The following is a 23,838-nucleotide window of genomic DNA, read 5'->3' as shown; positions in this document are numbered from 1 at the left end:
TTTATATTAATTTGTAATGTTGAGCACAATGGGAATGTGAAGTAATCACCGGTAATGTATTTACAGTGATGAGTGATTTATTCATTCTTTTTTAATAACTGTTATTATGTAGTTCTATATTCCCATGATACTCATTGCTATAATAGAGCAGGGGTGAGGTGTTGAACTGTTTTTTTGTATAAATGAAGCAAGTGAACCTTGTCTCATTTGCTCCTTGGTTGTGGTTAGTGTCCGCCCTGACATCGGTACAATATTGGTGTTCAATCCCCAATGTGTCCCTGCTTAGCACTTGGATTGGAGTAAGTACTTGGGCCATACTAGCATCATTTACAGAGGGTGTACTCTGATAAAAGGAAAAAGGTTGTAGTGTGCGGCACTGTGGGTTTAAACTGAACATTGACTTTCTGACAGAAGATGGACTTTGATTTTGTCCAGGTCTTGTACACAGTACCGCCTCTCTGAGTATGTCATAAAAAAGTGAGCTAGACCGGATAAATACAGATTGGAAAGATGATGGGCCCTTTTTGGATTATGTTCTGCTGTATGGAATCCTCCCAGTAAAACACAAGGAAGGATTTTAAGGATTTAACACCTTAAGAGAAACTTTAACGTGTAAGTGTGTTTCTGTTTTATTATTTTATGACATGGCTTTGAACTTTGATGTTGAAACTACAGTATACTACAACAAATTAGAGACTATTAAAGTAATACTAGCTTTTGACTCAGAATTACGACCGTTTTATAAGCTAAGAACTTGTATATGATGTGTGTTTTGTAACAACCCTAGAGAACCCCATATGCTGTATGTATGAATGTGCATGTCCCCCTCCTAGTTACAGGGAACCATGGTGGGATTTAAGCCCTCAGATGTGCCCCCTCCCCTGGGGGTGAAGATGGCGAGTGCTGGGTTAGCTGCCTGCATAGGGGACCTGGTCACCTTCCCTCTTGACACAGCCAAAGTCAGATTACAGGTAGGCTACATTATCTGCTCAGTCAGTATACCCTCCCTTAGGAAGGAGGAAATATTTGTCCATCCATCTTATAAGCAATTTTTTTTTATCAGACTGACTGAAAAACTGTTTACTTTTAGAGAACAGTCCATTTTCATATAAAGCCCTTGACTAATTATTGTACTCGGTAATGGCAAGCTGACAATACAGTTGTCACAGATTACTCTGCTGTCATACACTACAAATGTTGTATAATTTCAATCACTACTCCTCTGTCTAATACTGATCATTACCTCCAGATTCAGGGAGAGAAAAGTGTGGAAGCGGCCAAAAACATCCGCTACAGAGGGGTGTTTGGGACACTTAGTACCATGATAAAGACGGAGGGCCCCAGGTCTCTCTATAATGGCCTGGTTGCTGGGCTACAGAGACAAGTGTGCTTCGCCTCCATCAGAATCGGCCTTTATGACAACGTCAAGGATTTCTACACTGGTGGCAAAGACAGTAAGTGACAACACAGTAAGCATTAGGTATGGGAGTATAATATTTCATATTTTATTGTGATAAAAACATTACAATTATTTTGTTGTGGTGAATTTCGATTATCCGGATAATCGTGAATATCATGACTCTGTTTGATGACAGAAAAGTGTCATCAAACAGAGGCTGGATAAAGTACAAGAAATTCCAACACTCGCTCACTCAAAAAATGCTCTGCTCACTAGCATAATATTTCAGTTATTATTTAAGAATATGTGTCCATGAACAATTGGTTGAGAAACAGTCTTATAAAGATGGTGGTGGTCCCTGGTTCACAATCAGTTGAAAACCCCTGCTATAGAGTGTTTGGTCAGCAACGAGTCTCCCCAAAATAAAATTCAGTTTGGGATACCAATTTCATCCAATCATGAGAGGGAGCTAATACAGGATACAGGGGTCTGCAACCTTTGTTGACTTGCAAAGAAACTTCACGTGTCATGACATGAGGGACTCAATCTATGTTTCCACTTCCGAAGATGCAAACATACTGATACGTATCCTGGCTGGTTGCACCACGGGAGCCATGGCCGTGTCATTCGCCCAGCCCACTGATGTGGTGAAGGTTCGATTCCAGGCCCAAATGAACCTGGACGGAGTGGCCCGGCGCTACAACGGCACCATGCAGGCCTACAAACACATCTTCCAGAACGAGGGCATGCGCGGGCTCTGGAAAGGTACTGCAAGCTCTTGAGGTCACACAGAACATTGGAGAGGCAGCACACGACTGATAGGATGTAGCGTAGTGTCAATGTGTATTTCATTTTACAATGTACATGAACCAGTGAAACCTTTGCCTGCTTACTTGTTCTTTATTTTCACACATTTAAAATGTCATGTATTGAAATCAAATGCACTAAAACAGTCAAAGGAGCAGACAATGTGTAAAAACTAAAAACCTAACTTCACATAAAAGACAAAGGGGCTGTTTTCTACTGGTGCCAGATGTTGTTTGTTATGGATAATTAAGACGTACTCTGCATTACAAGTGATCTCTCCTCTTATCTCTCCACTTTTGTAGCCACGAAAGTGGACTCTCCCTCTCAGCATTTGTGTACACAAGGGGGGAAAAGGAGATTTTCAGATTTCAGCTATAGTGAAGCATATCAATAATCCCACATAGTACTGGTTTAGTGCAGCAGTGGCATGCCCATTGCTTAGTGATTGTTACAGGAGTAGGTGACTACAGAGGAAGTAGTATGTATACTACATCAGATGTCGAATGATTGGTGTTTATGCCATACTGCTTCTCCAGGCACACTACCCAACATCACAAGAAATGCTCTGGTCAACTGCACAGAACTGGTCACCTACGACCTCATCAAGGAGGCCCTCCTGAACCATAAACTTATGTCTGGTTAGTGTGCATGCACACACACACACACACACACACGCACATGCGCATGCGCACACACAAGTTTACCAACTACCTGAAATTTAAAGGGGTGTCTCTTATTACAAGATAAAATAAGGGACACTCAGAAAAAGATCAAATCTCACTATATGTAGTTTTATTTATTTATTATATTAACTCCCTGTATTATCGTAGCCTATACGTATACTATATGAGCTGTTTGAACTTCTGAGACACTGATTGATCGCCAAAAATAAGGAACAAAGTGTTTCCTTGTTATCAGTTCAATAAGCGATACAGTCTTTTAGTTTCCAAATAAGGGACGATTCCTTATTTCAAGGGACGGTTGGCAACCCCAAGTGAGACAGCTGATTGGTCCACATTATACACACCCTCTTGTCCTTTTGACTATTGTATCCCCTGAGCTGATAACAGAACACGGCCTGGTACAGTAGTGTTGTAAATAGTTAATAAACATTTAGGCCTATCTCCTGGGAGAATATTGCCCTATCAGTGTTACATAATGACCTTGTTTTGCTGTATACAGGTAGATCAGCTGAGAACAAAGACCCCATATTAATGAATCTCCAGTCCATACTGACCTCTATTGGAAAGTCTGTCAACTACTTTTCAATATGTAATAATAAGAAAAAGAAGTTACTAACATCTTTAAATGATCTCTCTGCAGACACTCTTCCGTGTCATTTTGTGTCTGCGTTCGGTGCTGGCTTTGTGACCACAGTGATTGCTTCACCGGTTGACGTGGTGAAGACACGCTACATGAATTCCCCACCCGGGCAGTACCGCAGCGCCATCAACTGTTCATGGACCATGTTGACCAAAGAGGGGCCAACAGCTTTCTACAAAGGGTAAATATTTTCTCTCTCCTCTCCCAGTCTGCTACTGTAACTGTCTTACACTCTTTTATGCTCTCTCCCTCTCCACCAGTGGTGTAAACTGTAAAGTAACTACATAGGCCTAAGTGCATTTACTCAAGTAGACCTACTGCAGTACAATTTCGAGGCACTTCTACTTTACTTGATGCTTTATACTCCCATTCTAGTACATCTCAGAGGCAAATACTGTACTTTTTACTCCACTACATTTGACAGCCTATAGTAGTTACTTAATTAGACACATTATTAATCAAAACTGTTCTCTGCTACAAGCTCACAATGTGTCATAATGTGACATATTGTGAGGCAGGCAAACATGTCAAAAATGTGAAACTTTTGTGAAATGTGAAAGTTTGACATTTGACAATTTTGCCTGCCATAGGATGTTAATGTAAAAAATATGGCCCAATATTGACAGCCGGTCAGCAAGTGGATTCATGAATGTATGTATATAGACAATATTTTAGGTCAATAAAAAAGACTATATACCAAATTTCCCACTTTTAACAAAAGAAGCCTGTTGGCTGCTGGACTATAACATTCTCTCTACAACTTGTGAGGCAAGTTTATAAAAGCACCATTCTGGTTCCACAGTTCACAGGTGTAAATAGTGAACCACTGACCGACTTCTGTACTTGTCCCTGTCATGTGCAGATTTGTACCGTCATTTCTGAGGCTGGGGTCTTGGAACGTAGTGATGTTCGTGTCATTTGAGCAGATCAAGAGGGCAATGATGGTCACAAAGAAGAACCTTGAGCATACCAACTGACAATCCTGTTTCAGCTGAAGTCTGCTTGACCCGGCACATTTTAACCTAAATACATTTAAATTCCATCCATCCATCTTCAACCGCTTATGCAGAGCCGGATCGCAGGCGCAAAGGTTCTAGGAGAGAGCTCCAGACTTCCCTTTCCCGGGCAACATTAGCCACTTCATGCTGGTCAGTATGGATATAATCCACCCTCCTCGGTCTACCATTGGGGCCCCAGGGCCTCCTCCCAGTGGGATGTGACCAAAGGAGCTTCCCATGGGAGACATTCAGCAAGTATCTGTGCTAAATGACCAAACCACCATAAATGGCTCATTTCCACATAAAGGAGCAGTGGTTCTTCTACTCATAGTCTCACCATATCTATCCCTAAGGGAGATTCCAGCCACCTGTCTGAAAAAACTCATTCTGGCTGCTTGTATCTGGGATTTTAAAGTGCAAATCACTACACCACATTTAAATTCCTTTGTTCAAAAAGGAATAACAGACAGGCTATGTATGTGGCTATAGGCTAAATACAAAGTAATATATTGTCACTGTCAGGTAGAAACCTTGTATGTGGAAAGATGTGGGGCCCTTTTGGGATTATATTCTGATGTATACAATTAGGAATGTTTTTTCTTTCATAAATTAGTGCTGCATCGCGGCAGTGCAACACATTGTGAGCTTGGAAAAAAATCCCAAAATAGGGATGCCATGGTTGAAAGTGGTTAAGTCTGTCTGTGGGTTTTATAAATGTTTAACCAATGAAAGAGCCTGTAACTAAATAACTACACTGGATCCTTTGGAACACAGGTTATTTTCAATTCCCTTTTGCAGATACTTTACAAGGGTTCTGCCTAACACTGACATATTTTTATATATCCATATATAAATCACTGTATATACACGCACACAATATCACATATACGTAATTTAGACTACTGTAGATCACATGTTATCTTTAGGTAAGTGTTCTACCCTCTTTATATTTATTGTGACATGTCATAGCCCTTTCAAAGCGTAAATGTTCTGTGCAGTGGGTTAAGCTTACTTTGCAGAGTGATTTGGCAGTATTGGTCTAAACGTGCAACGTCAACTATCCACACAAACAGGACAGCTTAGTGCACCTTTCACTGAGATGCAGGCATGCAGCCATCACTCACATACTACATAAATCAATGTTATTGATGCCCATACCACAATGTAAAGCTTAAATAATATTTGACTTGTTTTACAAATAAAACATGTTTGCTTTGTGGGTTTTATAACCATTTGTTCAGTGGTTCTCTCTCTCAACACACAGTCTAGCATAACATGAAAACGTATTTATTAACATTGAACAAAGAGGTGTCAGACATTACAAAGTAATTCATGTTTTGGTCTAGAAATATTAAAAAAAGTATCCTCAAATACAAACAGAATAAAAAAAGGCAAAAACACCATGTCCTGGGTCACGACTCACATACAAATGTGTGAAATGGAAGACAATTTGATGAACCCAGCACCACCTTGTACAACACATGGTATTAATGGTATCAGTTGAGACACATTTAATAATGCACAGGTGTCAAGGGAGGGCACTAAAGCAATAGGGCACCAAATAAGAAATTCTAATATTTTTCATTGCTTTACTACTCTTGTTACAGACATACTGACCTCCTGAGTAGAACAAAGAAGACAACACACGTGCATTGTTTATATAAATATGAGACATCTCAATATAAGATTAAATAAAATTCAAAGCTACATTAACTTTTTTCAGTCCTGTTGTCTAACTTCAAGAATGCCACAGTTTGTTCCCTGGTGCCTGAAAAGTGCACAAACCATCACTATGAATACAAATCACTACATCACCCTCTTCCCTACAATCTGCTACAGTAAATCTCCTTCACCGTTTACTTTGCTATTGGAATGGTCCTATTTGAGGTATAGAATTTACATTTGTGCTCTACTCTAAATGCCACATCTATTTTTAGGGTTTCATTTGTTTCAAATGACGGAGAATGTTGTGTTATGTTGAGTGGTCCAAGACTTTTTGCATTTCTCACTTCTCCTTTATTTTGAATAGAAATTGACAGGGTCATACAGTATTTGAACCAGCACCGTCTGCAGGAAGGACCATAGCCTTATTTTGTGGTATGCACTCACCAGGTGAAGACTTTTTGTGTTAACATTTGAGCAGCACTGGTTAGTCAGCTGCTCCCTCTTAGGTTTCTATGCAATATAAAAGAATGTCATAGGGGCACGGTGCAGCAGTGGTTTGAAATTTATTCCTGTAAACCATGTTGGCTTTTAGGGCCGACAGTCAATGTGAGGGACACATCAGGGTCCTGTAGGTGTGTCTTCACCTGGCTGTGGAACTTTTCCCTGTAGTGGTTAAACTCCATGATGCTCTCCGGTTCCTCAGACAACCAAAACTTATCGAATTCATATGCCAAGTAACCTATAGGAAAAATGTAAACATGAACTGAATTACTTAAATCGATAATTCGATATATTGTTATTATCTGTCTTAATGATTTAGGAAATGCAGTTAAAATGAATGCAGTTCTTGTATATCAAAATGTTGAATATTTTGGAAAACCTAGCCTTTGTAGATGGCCGGTTGTAGTAAACGGATTTCAATTCAATATGTGACTCGTTCTGACAAAGAAATGTCAGAACACTTGGTTGTATCAGCAGGGTTTGTTCCACTGCTGATAAGCACACCACTTAATCATTTATTTTTGTGACATGATATCATCTTTTCAATGATTGACTGTTCTGGGCTGGATTTCTCAGGTTTGTCTTAATGTTGATGAGACACTTTAATTTGCCTTGTTCCTAAAATGGGAGTGGACATTAAGTATAACCCAGATTTCTCAGGTAAACACAGCTATCATTAGCAACGTTGATGCAATACCCTCCAGGTGATACTCACAGTATAGCTGTTGAAAGTGCTGGAGCTCAGGTTTTCCTGCCACAGTGTTGTAGAAATGGGGCTTCAGAGCACCACTCTTCAGGAGGCTGTAAGCCATCTCTGTCAAGTTGATCCCAACAATGGCATAAGAGTACCTGGAATATGGAGTGCTTTTAAGTTTAGCTTAACCATGTGTATCACAATTAGGACAGTACAATATCCAAAATCACAGACAATATGCAGTCTAATATCATGATATGGAAATAATATTGATTACGTGATTGTAAAATGTAAATCGGGGCCGATCATGTCATTTTCAAATGATCGAAATCGGATCGGGACAACCCTAGTAGTCTATGTAATGCTTCAGTCAAGTCTCTGTAAATTTGATTAAATTCAACCTTTTACCATAAAATATTAAATATATACGGTCTGTACATAGTCTTTATAGTTTACACATGATGATTGTCTTATGTTCCCTACCCCTGTTTTGGATGGCTTGCATGAGACAGCACCTGACGCGCTTCCTCTGTGTAGTTTTCACTGAAGAAACTGCAACAAAGTCAAATCAGAATGATTAACATTCCACTGCAGAAAATGTAGGAGCTGTCCGATCACATCTATCTTTCTGATTAATAATACAACTTCATCAACTCACACGAGATTAGTCAGTCCCAACAAGCCCATTCCTCTGAAGTCCGTTTTAGGGTCTTCTCCTTGGAATCCAATGTCACCCCACTGCTTGTTTACCCTTGATTCCAATTTAACTGCTGGCATCAACAGGTCCCAGAGCTAAGATCACAAACACAACTGTGTTTAAGCATTAACCACTTAAACCCAATTACTTAGTCTTAGTTGCCTGGTCCCCCAGGGCTCGAGACTGGGTCCGCTCCTTTTGCCCCTGAGTTTGTAGATCACCTATTGTCACCAAAATTTGTGCACGCCCCAAAAAAGGGATGCTAGGATGCATCCCTATATGGAAGGAATACACATGAGGTATATGCAACCGAGTGAAAGGTTAACTCACTCGACTTTAATTCACACAAATGACAATGCAGGTCTCATGACGGGATGTTTTAATGTAGGCTAACATTATCAATTCAGTATTGAAAATGTACTGTCTATATAATTAGATTTTACTTGTGAAATAAGCCTCGTCATCAAGAAGGCTGCCTTTCCACCCGTTTCGACTGGTATCAATGGACAAGACCGCAGTTATCAGTTAGGATCAGTACGATTGTTTCCGACGAGTATGGGCATGCCTGCCGACTGAAAAAAAAACCCGACAGGATTAAGGTTGGCGAACATGCGTCAATATTAGGACCGCGCTGCGACATGCTTGCGGTTAAGTTTAGGGGAGGGTATTAGGAGGCTTGCCGTTTTTAGTAGGCACTAGGCAGTAGACCAAAATGACAGGATTAAGGTTGGCGAACATGCGTTAATATTAGGACTGCGCTGCGACACATGCATGATAAGATCGGTTAACGTGTCATCAACGCGAATCGCAGCCAGTAGGCTCCAGACGAGCCGATCGGCTAGATAAGATCGGCGTAATAAGTAACCTACTGGGAATTATCGGTTGATTTTCGGTCGAATCGGCTAGCCTTTCTAAAGTGGAGGCTACTTGTGTAACCAGCAAATACTACTCAATTAGCTTGGCGTCACAGGCAAAACCACTTTTGAATTGAATTGAACCACTTTCACCACAATGTAAACTTAATGGGAGGAATATGTAACTATACAATGTCATCCCATTTCCAACTTCTAGTGAAAACACATTTAGAGTGATGAAAACATTTAGATTACTGCATTGCATTATCACATACAGCATCTACTTTTTTCATAATTTGCATTTCTCTAGATCATAAAGCTAAAGAAATTTACCAGACAATGTCTGAGGATCTTGATTTCAAACAGCACAATCCTTCATACCTCAAGGAGCATGGCCTCATGTTGTTCATTCTCTGAGTCAAAGACCACCTTTCTCAGCTCCTCCACAGATGTGTACAAGGAGCTGTATCCTGTTATTTGTAAGAGACACAGGTGCAAACTCTTCTTGAACCTGAAACAGAGGGGACATGCAGGCCAGTGAAATAGAATATTAAAAAACCGACTAAATTGAATAACGGGGTAAGAAAACATCATTTACGTGGGATCTTTCTGAGGTTTGACATGCTTCTCTCGCATGATCTGATCCACGCACGACTCCAAATGATCCTCACTTTCTTGTAAAGCCCCTCTTAAAACCTACAGAAGGGAGAGAATGAAATAGAGATTAAAGGCAGGTGGCACAGCAAAGCAATGTTGAAATGAAGCTTGGCACTTATGCCTTAATTTTTATCTATGTGTATATTTTACAGATATTGTGTAGTTTATTGTTGCATTTGTGTTTTGTCCAGTGTTCAATGTTTAATAGACCACAATGGAAACAAGCCTCTGGCTTTTTGTGTCATCCATTTGGCATATTTAAAATCACTTTAAATTTTTAGAGGTTTAGAGGTGTAAAACAGTGGGTGAAATTAGTTTTTTGCGCAAGCTCTATTATTTGTTAACTCATAAGCCAACAAAGTGGAAAAAAGCAGCACTCTGTTTTAATCTGCTCTGAAGGCTATCGCCGAAACGCGTTCTCAATAAAACATGAGAACTTGCATCTGAGCCAGTCTTGCATCTTTTTTGGAGTGCCGCTTTATTCCACTTTGATGGTTTATGAGTTAAGTTATATTTAAAGCTGAGCACCCACTGCCTCAACCAAGGGCAGTATCCAGAGGAAGCGCACCTGCTTTTCTTTCTTTACCTCCATTTGTTGTTTGACTTTCAAATAAATCCCATGATACACAATAGCCGAATGAGGTATTTCAAAGTCACAAAGAGGCACTGACAAAAAAGAAGCACTGACAAAAAATGACTACAGCATTCTACACTATTCAATTTGTGTCTTAACCACATGAACCCTGGTGCCCCTATTCTGGGCAGTCTTTCTTTAAAAGTAACTGATCTACAAGCTCACAATGCAAACATGCAAGACCTAGACCCAGTATAGACCCCTGTAGGACTGCGGCCAATTAAGTGGTAAATTAAGTGGATTAAGTGCTTACGCCAAGTTCAGGGGGACTGAGTAGATTAAATACTATTTCACTTACACAATAAGACTGCGTTAGATTAAAATTATACTATACAACAGTGCTGTATGGGAACATCCATATCTCACCTTGTTCTTTGATGACTGGAGAGCATATTCTGCCCCCCAAAATAGAAACAAGGAAAAAGAAAAAAGGATAACAATTAGTGCAAAATTCTAATAAATGGCAGACGTGAAAAGCAACAGGCTGATGGAACTTAATTCACCTGCTCTTGTTGTCCTGATGGTCCCAGGCTGGTACCCTGAACATATCCTCTGCAGCTCACATTTCCCTGTTGCATGTCTGATGAACCACTTCAGCCAATATCGAAGGAAGGAGGTGTAGAAACACTGCCAGATGTACCCCAGCATTTCTACATCATAAACAGTAATAGTGTTAAATCAATGAATGTCTTGAATAAATCCACACAGGGGAGAATTATCAATTCTTAGTTAGATGTACTAACTGATGAGCCACACAGCAGCAGCATTTGAGCCTGTACATCACTTTACATCCCTTTATTCTGTACTGTGGTAATTTGTAAGGTCTCAGTATTCCGTTCTTCTAAGCTTGATGATCACCCTGCTAAAGTACTGTGACTGTCAGTCAGTGTATCAAGGGCAAATCCATGTATTTTTATTTTAAATGTAGGTTTGGTATTAGCAGAACCTTTCCGGACACACGTGCCATTCATTCTCAAAACGGAACGGTGTCGAAAAGAACTGAAACCATGTCGGAACAATGACGTGGCACCTTCAAAGGACCGTTCAAAAACATGTCTGTCATTGCGTTCATTCAACGAGCAGACTAAGCACGGCCAGATTTAGACTGTCTGCTCATCTCTGTGACAATGGCTCCAATGACAGTAAGTGCATTGTTTGTTGATCCAATCCAATGATGGTGGATCAGTGCATGTAACCAAAGTGAGGTTTGACGTGACAGTATATTGATGGTGATCTTCAACGTTCTCTGAAATCATGTTTATATGTTGAGTTGAGCTCAGTTGATTTATCAAGGATTGCTTTAGTAAACTATATCAGAAGAACATCACACTGCAGCTTGGCTGCAGTTACTATGATAAACACTAGAGCTAAAGTTACGTATTTCGCTCCACGAAAACACGTATTAAAAAACAATTGATAAAAAACAGTGTCGACGTGAGTCGCATCGTGCGAATAATATTGAGTAAGTCGAATGTTTTAATGTCATCATCAACAGCTGAGCACAGACACGACGTAGCATGACCGACTACTTTATTTAGCTAGCTAACAACAGGTTGTCATGACGTTAGCATTGCTAGCATGCTAGTTGACGTCAGTACACATTCACAAGTGTAACGAGCTGGAGTTTATTCCGCAAATATTATTCCGTTAAGCATCTGTGTGGCAACAACAACATTAACACTATCACACAGATGGAGATGTAAAAGTGTAAGTGATCGTAGTTGAAGTTACCTGTGTTTATCTGCGCTTCTGTTGACAAAGTCTCATTCATTCACCCATGTACACACGCTGATGATGTGATGTCATTGACTCATTCTGGGACGCACGGGCAGACGCAAAGACGAATGGGAGTATCATTTGGACTTGGAGCAGCTACATGCACCATTGCGTCTTTGCATCTTCAATGTCGCTGGTTTCCATTGACAATGGTAGACTGCGTCTTTACGTCTGCCTGTTAAACGATGCAGTCTACCATTCATTGTCAATGGAAGCCATGATGATACATACATGTAGCTGCTCCAAAACAACGATCACAACGCGTCTTTTCTTTCGGTCTTTGCATTTGTGATAACACAGATGCGGTCAGGTGTCCTCTAAGTCTAACGAAAATAAAAGCCTGCATGGGTACCAGTCAGAGCCTCTGCTGGGTACCAAGTAGCGCTGGTCCATAGCAAATGCCTTCATTATAGTCTACTGGAAATTCCATGAACCCAGAATGTAAACTTTTATGATAAATGTTATCTATAGTCTAGTAGCCAGAATGTGAACCCGGACATGTTGAGTACACCAATGCTTTATGTTAGAATTAAATGTTGAGGTCCCCAGCATGTAGAAACTGCGAACTATTAATATCTGACCATACCATTAACAACCTATAAGGAAGAAAAAAAAACTAAATTTCATCATGCTTTATGTAGCATGTGACATGTCAAACTAGGGATTTTTCATGATGCTGAATCCATTCCAAGCATTCGTTTTGCACAAAATAATACAAAAATACACTCCTTAGGCTAAAACGGCCATAGCCGTAATCACAAATGTGTGTGTGTGTGTGTGTGTGTGTGTGTGTGTGTGTGTGTGTGTGTGTGTGTGTGTGTGTGTGTGTGTGTGTGTGTGTGTGTGTGTGTGTGTGTGTGTGTGTGTGTGTGTGTGTGTGTGTGTGTGAAACAAAAAATCATCATTCTTTAAGTAGCATGAAACTAGGGGGTTTTCATGATTCTGAATCCATTCCAAGCATTAGTTTTGACACCCCTTGGGCTAAATTCAGCCATATCCACTTTCACATTTGTGATGGCTGTTTTCCTCCCAAGGAGTGTTTTTTGTGCAAAACTAATGCTTGGAATGGATGACAGAATCATAAACCCCCTAGTTTCATGTCACATGCTACTTAAAGAATGATGAAATTTTGACTTTTTTGCCTTTTATATAGGATGTTAATGGTATGGTCACATATTATGCTAATAACTAAAATTGCTCAACGTGCAACTTTTAGCAACCAAGCTTAATCTCATCTGCTAAGCCTATAGATGACATGTGAATCATAAAAGTTTACATTAAACGACATTTCTGGGTTTAACATGGGACCTATGGGGCTTCCAGTAGACCTTTAGAGCTACAGTATGTGACTATGTTGTCTTCCTGCGCTCGCATGAAGACCATGCAGACCAGCCTCTCCTCTGTTGCGAAAGTATAAAGAACGTTTTACCTACTCACCAATACAAAGGCAGCTTGTGTTATTAGAAAGCCTACTTTCCTTAGTGGAAGCACTCTGACTCTGAGCCCCCCACCACATGTATAGTATAAAATGCACTTTTTGGCCAGAAAGGGGTTTTTTCTCACCGGAAGGAAATTCTTGTCTATGAGGTTTTCTCTTGGCAATGTCATGTCATCACCTGCACACCAGATTAGAGGATTTTTTTTTGCTCGTCTTAACGTCCCTGGCAATCAGTACATAGTTAGATTCAGCTCGTCTTAACGTCCCTGGCACTTAAACTGAACAACAAACGACACGTTCCGTTCTGATTATTCCGTTTTTGGTTTGCATTAAACAAATTGAAAAACGGAAATAGGCCTGCCTGAATTATCGTTTGTTGTTCTTAAGATTCAATCCAAAAACAAACTATCAATAAGTACACGGCCCCATTAGGGCTATGGACCAGAGCGTCGTCCACTCAGTTAGTTTTTGTATTGAGTTGTGCTTGAAATGTACTGTAATTCTACTAACTGTTAAATTTACAATTTACAATTTACAATTTAGGCATTTAGCAGACGCTCTTAATCCAGAGCGACTTACATTAAGCAAAAACAAAAAAGCATGGCATACATCACATGTATAAAAAGTAGTTATCATGAATCATGCGTAAACTAAGAACGTAACAGTGGAGTATCTATGTAAACTATACATACTATACTATATAATATATTATACATGTGTACTATAAAGTGCTATGACTACATAAAGTGCAATTCTAGAGCTGTCTACATAACAAGCTATAAGTCTGTTTAAAATACTATCTAAGTCTACATAATGTGCTATCTAAGGGGCTAGGCTAGGGCAAGTGCTACGGGCCATGGTGGAGTCTGAAGAGGTGGGTTTTCAGACTACGGCGGAAGATTGGGAGTGAGGCTGCAGTTCTGACTGCAATGGGAAGTGCATTCCATAGTTTTGAAATAAATATACTTACTTCAATCAAGGCTAGGTGTCCTCTCACTGGTAACGGGTACCGTCTCCCATATTCCATCTCGCCCAGAAAAGTAAAGATAACTCGCCCGTACGGTCTTCTACGGTCGCCCAAAAGCCCGGCGAAGTTGCCCTAAAAAAAGCATAAATGTGCCCCCTGTTACGCTTAATTCTCCAGAGCGGAAATTATACATTTTCATAATTCTGAAAATATGGTTGATAAATATATTATATGGACGACTCGTTTGGTGGTGGTGAGCGGGCGGCGGTGGTGCGTCATTGCACACGGAAGAAATGTAGTTGAATGAGGCTACTGCTGCTTATTATCACAACATAAAGTTGTATCATGATTTAGAACTAAATGGTGTAATAGGATAGGATGATAAGACATTTGCTAATATAACCCATGGCAAAGTTGATTTAGATTGAAGTAGAAATCAACCATATGGCGATCTAAGGGTCAATTAAGACTAAACAATTCCAGATGACTAAACTAAAACTAAATGGTGTTATTCAAACGACTAAGACTAAATCAGAATTTGCTGTCAAAATTAACACTGAGTCTCAGAAGACCTGAATCCTGAAGCTTAAAATAGCACCAAGCTCCCAGTCAGCTGAAAACAGCAGTGGTTCTTCACTTTCTGCTTGATTGGCGGCTGTAGTCAGAGCTCAGGTCAGAGGCCAGATTCAAGAAGTAAATCGGCCCTTGGCCATCACCCCTACGCAGTCAGTTTGGTGCCAATCAGCATACGGACTACAGAGTAGGAGGAGGGACAGGGTGGTAGCACTGGTAGCATTTTAGAGTCCCAGCCTTATTAGTGCTGCAAGGCTGTTGTTTCAAAGTGTTGTCAGTAGGGGTCAGTAGTAGACTACCTACCTATACTCCCTTGGTCTGAGATTCTTTACTCTCCCATTCTGTCTGTCCTTATTGTCTCCACCAGGCCGAAGGCATGGGGAGAGATTATGTTTTTCTAGTTTTTAGTGCTAAAGAGTGAGGTCGCGTGCACGCATCCGCCTGGGTGACGGCAGTCTGCTGGCGCTTTGGCATGGGGGGGCAGTTCAACATATGGAATGGCAAATGGCTTCTTGGTTAGAGTGGGTGACAATGTTATCACACGTAAAGATGCAATTACCTACCTAGGTTCCATCCTGGAGGAGGCTAATCTTTCCGGTGATAAAATGGCCACCAACGTAATCAAAAAGATCAACCATAGAACAAGATTCCTTTACAGGATCTCCTCACTGGTCAACAAAAACACCTTGAAGACCTTAACAGGAGCCCTTGTACAGGGTTTCTTTGACTATGCATGCACCTCCTGGTACCACAGCACCTCAAAGGCCCTTAAAACCAGGCTCCAGACTTCCCAAAACAAACTGGTCAGGCTCCTACTTGACCTCGCCCCCCGAACCCACCTCACCCCTGCCCACTTCGACAGGCTGGAATGGCTTAGGGTCGACGACAGAGTACAGCATCTTGCAATGGGTCTGGTCCACAAGATTCGATACACCACCAAGATACCCATGTACCTGTCTAGATACTTCCTTAATGTTAACGAAGTCCACACCCACAACACCAGACACACACACACACACACACACGGACGGAGTGCAAAACATACTCTCTCCCCATGCCTTCGGCCTGGTGGAGACAACAAAGAGACGGTCGCGGCCACACAGCCAACTCAAGGTATGGCCACTGAGCCGACTTGGGGACCCAACGCAAGGACAACACAAGAGACGGTCACGGCCACACAGCCAACTCAAGGTACGGCCATGGAGCCGACTTGGGGACCCAACGCAGCTCCTCCAAGGAAAACAAACAAATTAACGGAGCTGAACGTGAATCCCCCCCCACCGCCCACCCCCTTTTTTTCCCTCACTGTATATGTTTCTTTTCCCTTTTTACCTCCTTTATGATGAATTCCTGTTCTGTCTATAGAAGTGTCTATTTGTACGTCTCTAAATGTTTTGATGATTTGAACATGGTGGACCCTATTGGAAACAAGTGTAATGCTTAATTGGGTCGTCCACTCAGTTAACAGCCTTTGTATTGAGTTTGTGCTTGAAATGTACTGTAATTCTGCAAACTGTTAATAAATTCTTCAATCAATCAATCAATCAATGAATTCTGTAGGCTAATGGCCTTCAGTAGCGAATGCAGGAATTACAAGTTGGCCAGGCGAAAAGCTGACCCAGGGGGGCAGAAAGCAACAAGAACACATTGAAACGTTAATAAAGACAATATAAATAAATAAGGTGTCTTTGCACAGACCGTATGCAGCATTACAGATAAGAGGCGAACATGACGCCTGCAGGGACGGCGGGGCTTTCGCTTGAAAATCTCTATCACAAAATCATAGTTCAGACCTTCAGTTAAACCTCTCTCAAACGCTAGGAGACAGACTATTTAGGCGAGAGGTTGTCATTGTACTTCTGCGTGCACTTTTTACTCTTTGTACACTAGTAAACAGACGTTCAACAGTACATGTGGTCATTGGAAGTGTAATTAGTGCCCTGCACACTGGCGAAAATGTCAGCTGAGCACGCAAATGCCTTCAGTAGTGCCTGCCTGCCTTGCTCCCCTTGGCTTGAACACAAGCGTATACATGTATATGGGAGGGTCGCGCCACGGAATGGACACGTCCGTGAATGTCTCTTTTTTTGTAAGTATGTTTTCAAGGAGAGGCGAGATCGAGACTCTTATTGTGAATACGCCACTGCTGGCCATATATGGAGCGTGTCTTGATTGTACAGGGTTTGATGACCCCCACCCCACCGACTTCAAATTCGACACACGCGTTCCACACCCCCACAAGGAGTGCAGAGCCCGGTGTCAAGTCGGTCAGACCCACGGTTGTCCAGAACCGCCACAAAAGGCCACTGCCCGGACTCCGGACAGGGCCCCTGGACAGATGGGTGGAACGGGTACTCTGACACACAGAGATTTCGCTACTTTTATTGGGTGAGTATATTTTGCTGCCAACACCTTTTTGTTCTTTTACTCAAGTAAAATTGTACTTGTTGTAACAGTATCTCTATATTATTGGTATTGTTACTTTTACTTCCAAAAAGACGGGTACTTCTTCCTCCACTGCTAGAGTGCTGAGGGGGATCGTGTGTGTGTGTGTGTGTGTGTGTGTGTGTGTGTGTGTGTGTGTGTGTGTGTGTGTGTGTGTGTGTGTGTGTGTGTGTGTGTGTGTGTGTGTGTGTGTGTGTGTGTGTGTGTGTGTGTGTGTGTGTGTGTGTGTGTGTGTGTGTGTGTGTGTGTGTGTGTGTGTGTGTGTGTGTGTGTGTGTGTTCTAATCACGCCACAAGATGACTCTTGTAATGAGAAAAGTGACCTCAATATTTCTGCATTGAAACCATTTAGTTTTTCAATAGAAGCTTGGGCTGTAAAGCACAGATGGCCAATGCTGTGATATAGGCTGCGGTGCCTAAAGCTGCATAGCCACCAGTAATAGACAGTAATTAAGGTCTGTTGAAGCTAGAGTAAGGGAGGAAAGGCTCTGTGTAGGCCTATACTCACCTAATCACCTCCCTGGGGCTTTCAAGGGTAGAAGATCAATCCTATGCTGCTACTTAATTCCTCAAAGGAAGCCACAAAGCCTCAGAGTATCAACTTCATTACAACAGCACCTGAGTTTAATCAAAAGGGCCCAATGAGGACTGTGGACGAACCATTAGCATCGTTGAACAGCGCACAGTGCATTCTCTCTCATCATGTAGCATATAGCTAATAGTCATATTAAAGCAAAGGGCTTTATTGTCAGTCAACACACCACCACAGACATCTGGGCAGTGTAATGTTTTAGAACTTATAGTTGAAGCCATAATGTGGGTAGGCCTATATAGTTGCACTGCACTGGCAGTGGGCAGACAGCACAAACCCCGCAGGGAAAGGGGCCATCGATTTTTTTTTCATACAGCCTATATGCTATAAAATGTTAATTGGTCAAGGCAGCGCAGAGCGAATGTGAAGAGGTGAGATCAGACACGGTCTGTGTTTAAGCTTCGCGCTCTTCCCGAGAGAATTAATCGATAATGCCGTGCTGATGTTGGACCCAATTATCATCATTACCTTTCCACATGAGACCCACATTCAGAGCGGTTCTGATAGAAGGCGTGGCTTGATCTCACCGAGTCACCGACACTGACTTGATATTCTCTTCTCGAGGAGACCAACCTGCACGGTCGGCGACACGGAGGCGCACGATAGGGTCCTACTCCTATTGTCACCCATCTCCAGTCCACACTCGAACTCTAAATAATATGAAGAGGACGTAACGGCTTTCGAGGTAAGTGTCTGTTTCTACCCGTCCAGCGCAAATCTTTTCTATTGTCTGACGATGAACGCATCCGCAAGGTCAAATCAGAACAGGACCGGTGCATCGTGGAATTTGCGAGGGTGGGATGGGCGGCTGCGGAGCGTTGCTCTTAATTGGCACGGCGAGCTCTGCTCATCAGCATCACTTGTCGTCTTTTTTTCCCTGGGTTGGAGTCGGTGGTCATGACTCATATCAGCGGGCACATAGCACATAGCCTATGTGATGTGTTTTGTATTAAGCATTGCATTGACCTGTCCGCTGCTCCAGTCGCTCTTGAGTCTTTACACGAGGGGCTATGTAGTCAGGAGGTGACGGTCCTTTCTAAAACACATTTAGCCCGTCTTATCAGTAGGCTACGGGTTACATTATAACCATAGATTCGCTGAAAATAAGTCTTTCATTATTGTATTCATGTAACAATGCTTTCTAATCTATCAATTTGTCCATACATGGATCTTTACTATGTATTATTATTTTCAGTTTTTTATACCTACAGTAGGCCTATTATGTTATCGAGCCTGTGACACACAACCTAATATTTAATTATGGCTGAGGAGACAAGCATTTTTGACTATTCCTTATAGCAAACAAGATGTCAAGGGTGGAGCTTGAGTTCTTTGTTCGATTAGTTTGCTTAGGCTAGTCATGCAGTGGAACTAATCACTCATCGTCGATAATTGCAATTTGATTAAAATGCTTAATTGGTTCTGGCTGTAAAACACCAGATTAGCATACTATTAGTAAACTGTCTGTCTTCTCTGTAGGCTATATGGATTTTACAGTTATTTTAAGTTGATGCAATTAATTGAAAACTGGGGGGGATTTTTTTTTAATGTAAATGTAATAATCAATGATGTAGCCAACATACTGCACATTATGTTGTTGTAATAACATTGTCACAACTTCCTACAACACACTCTTGGCATGTTAATCAACAACAGAGTGAAAATAATTAAAGTGGGCTGTACATGTATGATTTTATACGGGGCACTATTTTAAAATGGTTTTGAAACACAGATCAAATGGATTTGAAATACAGATACTAGGCTACTATAAAGGCCTATTCATACTCCAGTTTTAGGTGATAAGGTGAACACTGAAACTACAATGACGTCTCACCACTCAGGCACTCGCACAAACACATCTCTCTGTTTTTACTATAAAATGTTTCAGTGGTCACCTTATCACTATAAAACTGGAGTACGAATAGGCCTTAACTGTTACAATGATCTAATTTGGACTTGAAGTCACCAGTTGGACTATTACATTTCACTCAGTGTGGCCCAACAGCAGTTCAGTGATATTTTGTGTATGATTTATAGTAAAACTCACTCGGCTTCATGAAACTAAAGACTTTTTATGTTTTCCTACTCTAGGGAATTTAGGATATCGGATCATATCGCACCTCTTCAACTTTTGGATTAACTACAAAGACTGTAAAGCGGTGGATTCAGGATGGGAACTAACCCAAAAAGGACAGTGACAGTCCAGATGGTGCCTCAGCTGGCTGTAGACACTCTGGGTAATAAGGAGTCTAATGCCAACTGGGCAAAGGAACCTAACCTAAACCTTACACAGGTTTGTCCAACCTCTACCCTTTCCTCTACAGAGTGCAGGCAGGATAATGTACATGTCACTATGACTACTACCACCACTACTAATACTAATAACACCTCCCCAATTACCCCAAAGGGGGTAGAATCAGCTGGAGGTGTAGTCTCAGACACACTTGCCCCTGCCTACAATAACCAGGAGAAATCTGGACACGTGATTGGGGACTGCGGCCAACATATACCAGACTCGTCATTGCTGGCAGGTCAAGATGTGAGTGGAGTGGGAGAGAGCCAGAGGGATAGTAATGCTAATTTGAGGATGTTAACCCTTGAAGAGGAGAAGGCTATCTGTAATGCTGCCCTGTCACCTGCCATTACATCATCAAAGGTTGACGTGCCGTCAAATGACTTCAGAGTGAAAGGACCAAGCCTGCTAGAGGAGATCTGTGCAGAGCCTACACCGCAGGGCTGTGGAGTGTCCTTAGAAAAAGAATTACTTAAGGGGGACAGCAACAGCCATGTCTCTTCAAATAATCAAAAGCTCAACAAAGCCTGTGAATCAAAACATACAGCATCAGTGCTGACACCTCAGCAGTGTATCGCAAAGGGGGTTTCAGCCTCCACAAACAAGGACATTGCTCTCCCCTTGAAATCTAAAGAGCCAGATAATATAAATAGCCCTGCATGTAGCTCAGCCATCAGCCCTGGTCAGTTGCAGTGCCCCCCGCAGGCCTCTAAAGCTTGTACCCCTGAGACAAAATCCCCAGCCCCCCCTCAAACGGAATACAAAATACAAGAGATGTTTCAAACTATACAGAATGTGGAGTCTGCAGTTCTGCTCACCACCACCTCCACCACCACCACTACTACCACTCCACCCAGGAGCCTTGCCACTAATGCAAATAAGAATTCAAGCTCCACACACACACCACAGGACTTGCAACCTGTCAATAATGCACAGACCTCCTTAGACAAACACCAGCCGATATCTTCACAACAGGGTTCCTCTTCACCACCCCAGGCTCAACATCACACACCAGCACATGGGAAGGTGGCTGAGGAATCCAGACAGACCGAGACAGATGTCTCTGCGCAGCAGCAGTCCTCTTTTACGTTCTATAGCGAGGCCTCCACAATGACCTCCCTGTCATGCACCCCTACTAAGCAATGGCAAGATGTAGAGGTACAGGCAGTAGCTAAGACTTGCAATAAGGCTGTGTCCACCAGTCCCAGTCTGTTGCCTCTTGCAGAATCTTGCAGGGCCAGCACCAGAGCTATCGACAGGGAGGACACTCTGAGACTGGCTGTAACCTACCAGGGGGATAGCAGTGTGGGCCTACACCAGATGATTCCCTTGCAGGTTCCTATGGCTTCACCACCAACTTCTATGGATCGTAGGTCGGAGATACTCACCCTAGAGGCTGAGCTATGTCCCAATCAAAACACCAGTGTGGTACTCCACACTGAGGCCACTTCCATGCAGCAGGATTCCAGGCTAGGAGCCAAGCCTAAGGAGCTTGGCTCAGCTCTATGCAACATCCAGAGAGGCCCTCCACCCTTGCAGCCTGTTTATCAGATCAACATCGAACCCAGTGGCCAAAAGGAACAGTTGACCAATGTAGGTTCCCATCAAGGGGAGAGGGTCAACTCCCAGTGTATGACTAAATCTGAAGTAATGTCTTTTCCAGTGCAGTCTGCCAAGACGCCAACTGCTCAGCAAGCTCCTGCTTCGCAATTAGAATCCACACAAATAGCAGCTAGTAGTTGCAAGTCCAAATCTGATGACCGCAAGTCTCAGTCTGCATCTACAGCCAAGCCCACTTTGACAGGAACAGATGACAAACCAAAGTCTATCTGTCCAAAAGACCAGACCAAGGCTGGAGCAAAAACATCTGTAAAGGGAAAAAATCCTGGCAAAACTGATCTAAAACCAGGGAGAAAGGAAGAAGAAAAAGAGGTGGATGACAAATCGGTGAATCTGAAAGAAAAGAATGTTCAGGATTGTGTTTGGGATGAACAAGGGATGACATGGGAGGTGTATGGGGCTGGTGTTGACCTAGAGTGCCTGGGCTTTGCCATCCAGAGCCATCTGCAATGTAAAATCAAGGAGCAGGAGAGGAAACTCCAGTCCTCGATCAGGAAGTCCATCTCTGCGGGAGATTCTCCACAACATGGCAAGAAGAAAAAGAGGAGGCAGCAGAACATTTTTAGGTCAATGCTGCAAAATGTCAGACGGCCCAACTGCTGTGTGCGCCCCCCTCCCTCCTCTGTGCAGGAGTGAAGTAGACAGGTAGCCTATGTTAAAACCTTCTTCTTCCTCTTTCCCTTGATGATTTTTGGTGCCAAGTGAAATTTGAACGGTACAGCAGCTATTCCTGTGAGCATACTGGAATGTTTTAGTGTGTACAGTATAAAGGCCTACAGAGTCGCCTGTGTGTTTGTGATTTAAAGAAAGAGGACAAAAGAGTAGGAAATAGATATGTTAAGAAAATTAACAACTAGCCTACACACTTATTTTCTAGAAATAGATGTTATAAAACAGTATTTAAAAAGGCAATAATATAGTGAAATGCATGTATATTTGTTCTAATGGCAGTCTTATGACTAGCCCACAATGAAGTCCAGATGTTAACCGGTACTGTGCTGGTACTGATCATTGGAATACATACTGTATCCTACTGTCACTCAGTATATTCACTTTTACAAGATATTGTGCAATTAACTAAAAGTCTCATTGCATTTGGTATATGTTTATCAGGTGTATTGGCTTGGGGGCCTTTTATTTATATTATTGCAATATTGATTTTTATTAATTTTTTTCAGATTCGTTTTCAATGGATTATTTTTCATTTTCGTGCTGATAAAGTCTTACCTTGTTAATTTCTATTACAGTATGATGTGCAAAATAAGTGCATAATATACCGGTAAGCTCCCTGTTTAATCTCTGTTTTTCTATTAAATAAGATGAAATGCAAAGTTGATCTCTATACATCTTTTATCCTGAATTCACTGTCGGTGATTTAAAGCATATGTGTCACAGCTATGATATGACAGGTTTTTCAAATTATACATTCCAAATGATAAATATAGGCCTACATCTTAAGCGAAGGAATAAGTGGATAAAATTGCTTGGACGTTGAACTGGTCTAGAAACCTAATGAGAAATGGTCAAAAACTGCAAATATAGGCTGCTTGGAAAACATTTGTCTGGAGCAAATGGGTGTCTTCAAACGATTATTCGTTAGTATGCACCATGCTCCATTGCTGAGAAGGATTGTGAGAAAAAATAAGGGGCTGTGGTCAAAGGAACAGAAAGTGACAAAGTTCCTGTGTTTGTTTGGATGAGTGTTACCGGCTTCTCAAATGGGATTTGTTTTGTGCAAACGGCAGTGCACACGGTCATCCTGTATGGGAGATAAATTGATGGTGAAAGTATACAGTATGTCTGCTTTCTTAATTTAACCCCTATACTCTCCATGGGGTCTATACTTGGTCCCCTCCTTTTTCCCCTCTACACTAAATATAGTCAGTGAAAACAAGAGGATCTACAC

At 41.8% G+C, this 23,838-nt stretch overlaps 3 protein-coding genes across 6 annotated transcripts; 2 read left to right on the top strand and 1 right to left on the bottom strand.

Moving 5' to 3' along the window:
- Positions 1 to 471: 471 nt before the first annotated feature.
- On the top strand, positions 472 to 4,506 carry ucp1 (uncoupling protein 1; the record flags this gene model as incomplete). Its single annotated transcript, XM_079499747.1, has 7 exons — positions 472 to 612; positions 834 to 971; positions 1,250 to 1,454; positions 1,967 to 2,164; positions 2,743 to 2,844; positions 3,530 to 3,710; positions 4,392 to 4,506. Exons 2-7 carry the CDS (start codon positions 846 to 848, stop codon positions 4,504 to 4,506), a joined length of 927 nt encoding a protein of 308 aa, XP_079355873.1. The 5' UTR covers positions 472 to 612; positions 834 to 845.
- Positions 4,507 to 5,798: 1,292 nt separating this feature from the next.
- elmod2 (ELMO/CED-12 domain containing 2) lies at positions 5,799 to 12,248 on the bottom strand. 2 transcript variants are annotated; one of them, XM_079500222.1, is made up of 9 exons: positions 11,961 to 12,248; positions 10,733 to 10,879; positions 10,596 to 10,624; positions 9,537 to 9,634; positions 9,320 to 9,449; positions 8,046 to 8,179; positions 7,871 to 7,939; positions 7,409 to 7,542; positions 5,799 to 6,931 (listed from the first exon to the last, which is right to left on the bottom strand). In XM_079500222.1, the coding sequence occupies exons 1-9, from the start codon at positions 11,998 to 12,000 to the stop codon at positions 6,756 to 6,758; spliced, it is 957 nt and encodes a 318-aa protein (XP_079356348.1). In that variant the 5' UTR covers positions 12,001 to 12,248; the 3' UTR covers positions 5,799 to 6,755. The 2 variants fall into 2 exon arrangements, with proteins under 2 accessions (XP_079356348.1, XP_079356349.1); XM_079500223.1 differs by lacking the exon at positions 11,961 to 12,248 and adding an exon at positions 10,973 to 11,112.
- On the top strand, positions 11,248 to 23,206 carry gprin3b (GPRIN family member 3b). 3 transcript variants are annotated; one of them, XM_079500221.1, is made up of 4 exons: positions 11,248 to 11,371; positions 17,164 to 17,371; positions 18,587 to 18,704; positions 20,111 to 23,206. In XM_079500221.1, the coding sequence occupies exon 4, from the start codon at positions 20,190 to 20,192 to the stop codon at positions 22,566 to 22,568; it is 2,379 nt and encodes a 792-aa protein (XP_079356347.1). In that variant the 5' UTR covers positions 11,248 to 11,371; positions 17,164 to 17,371; positions 18,587 to 18,704; positions 20,111 to 20,189; the 3' UTR covers positions 22,569 to 23,206. The 3 variants fall into 3 exon arrangements, with proteins under 3 accessions (XP_079356347.1, XP_079356345.1, XP_079356346.1); XM_079500219.1 differs by having other exon boundaries at positions 18,584 to 18,704; XM_079500220.1 differs by having other exon boundaries at positions 11,313 to 11,371; positions 17,226 to 17,371; positions 18,584 to 18,704.
- The last annotated feature ends 632 nt before the right edge of the window (positions 23,207 to 23,838 follow it).

The sequence above is a fragment of the Electrona antarctica genome (assembly GCF_951216825.1).
Source record: "Electrona antarctica genome assembly, chromosome: 4".
NCBI classification, from domain to species: domain Eukaryota; kingdom Metazoa; phylum Chordata; class Actinopteri; order Myctophiformes; family Myctophidae; genus Electrona; species Electrona antarctica.
Note: the sequence above shows the minus strand (reverse complement) of the source record. Positions and strands in the feature narration are given on the sequence as shown.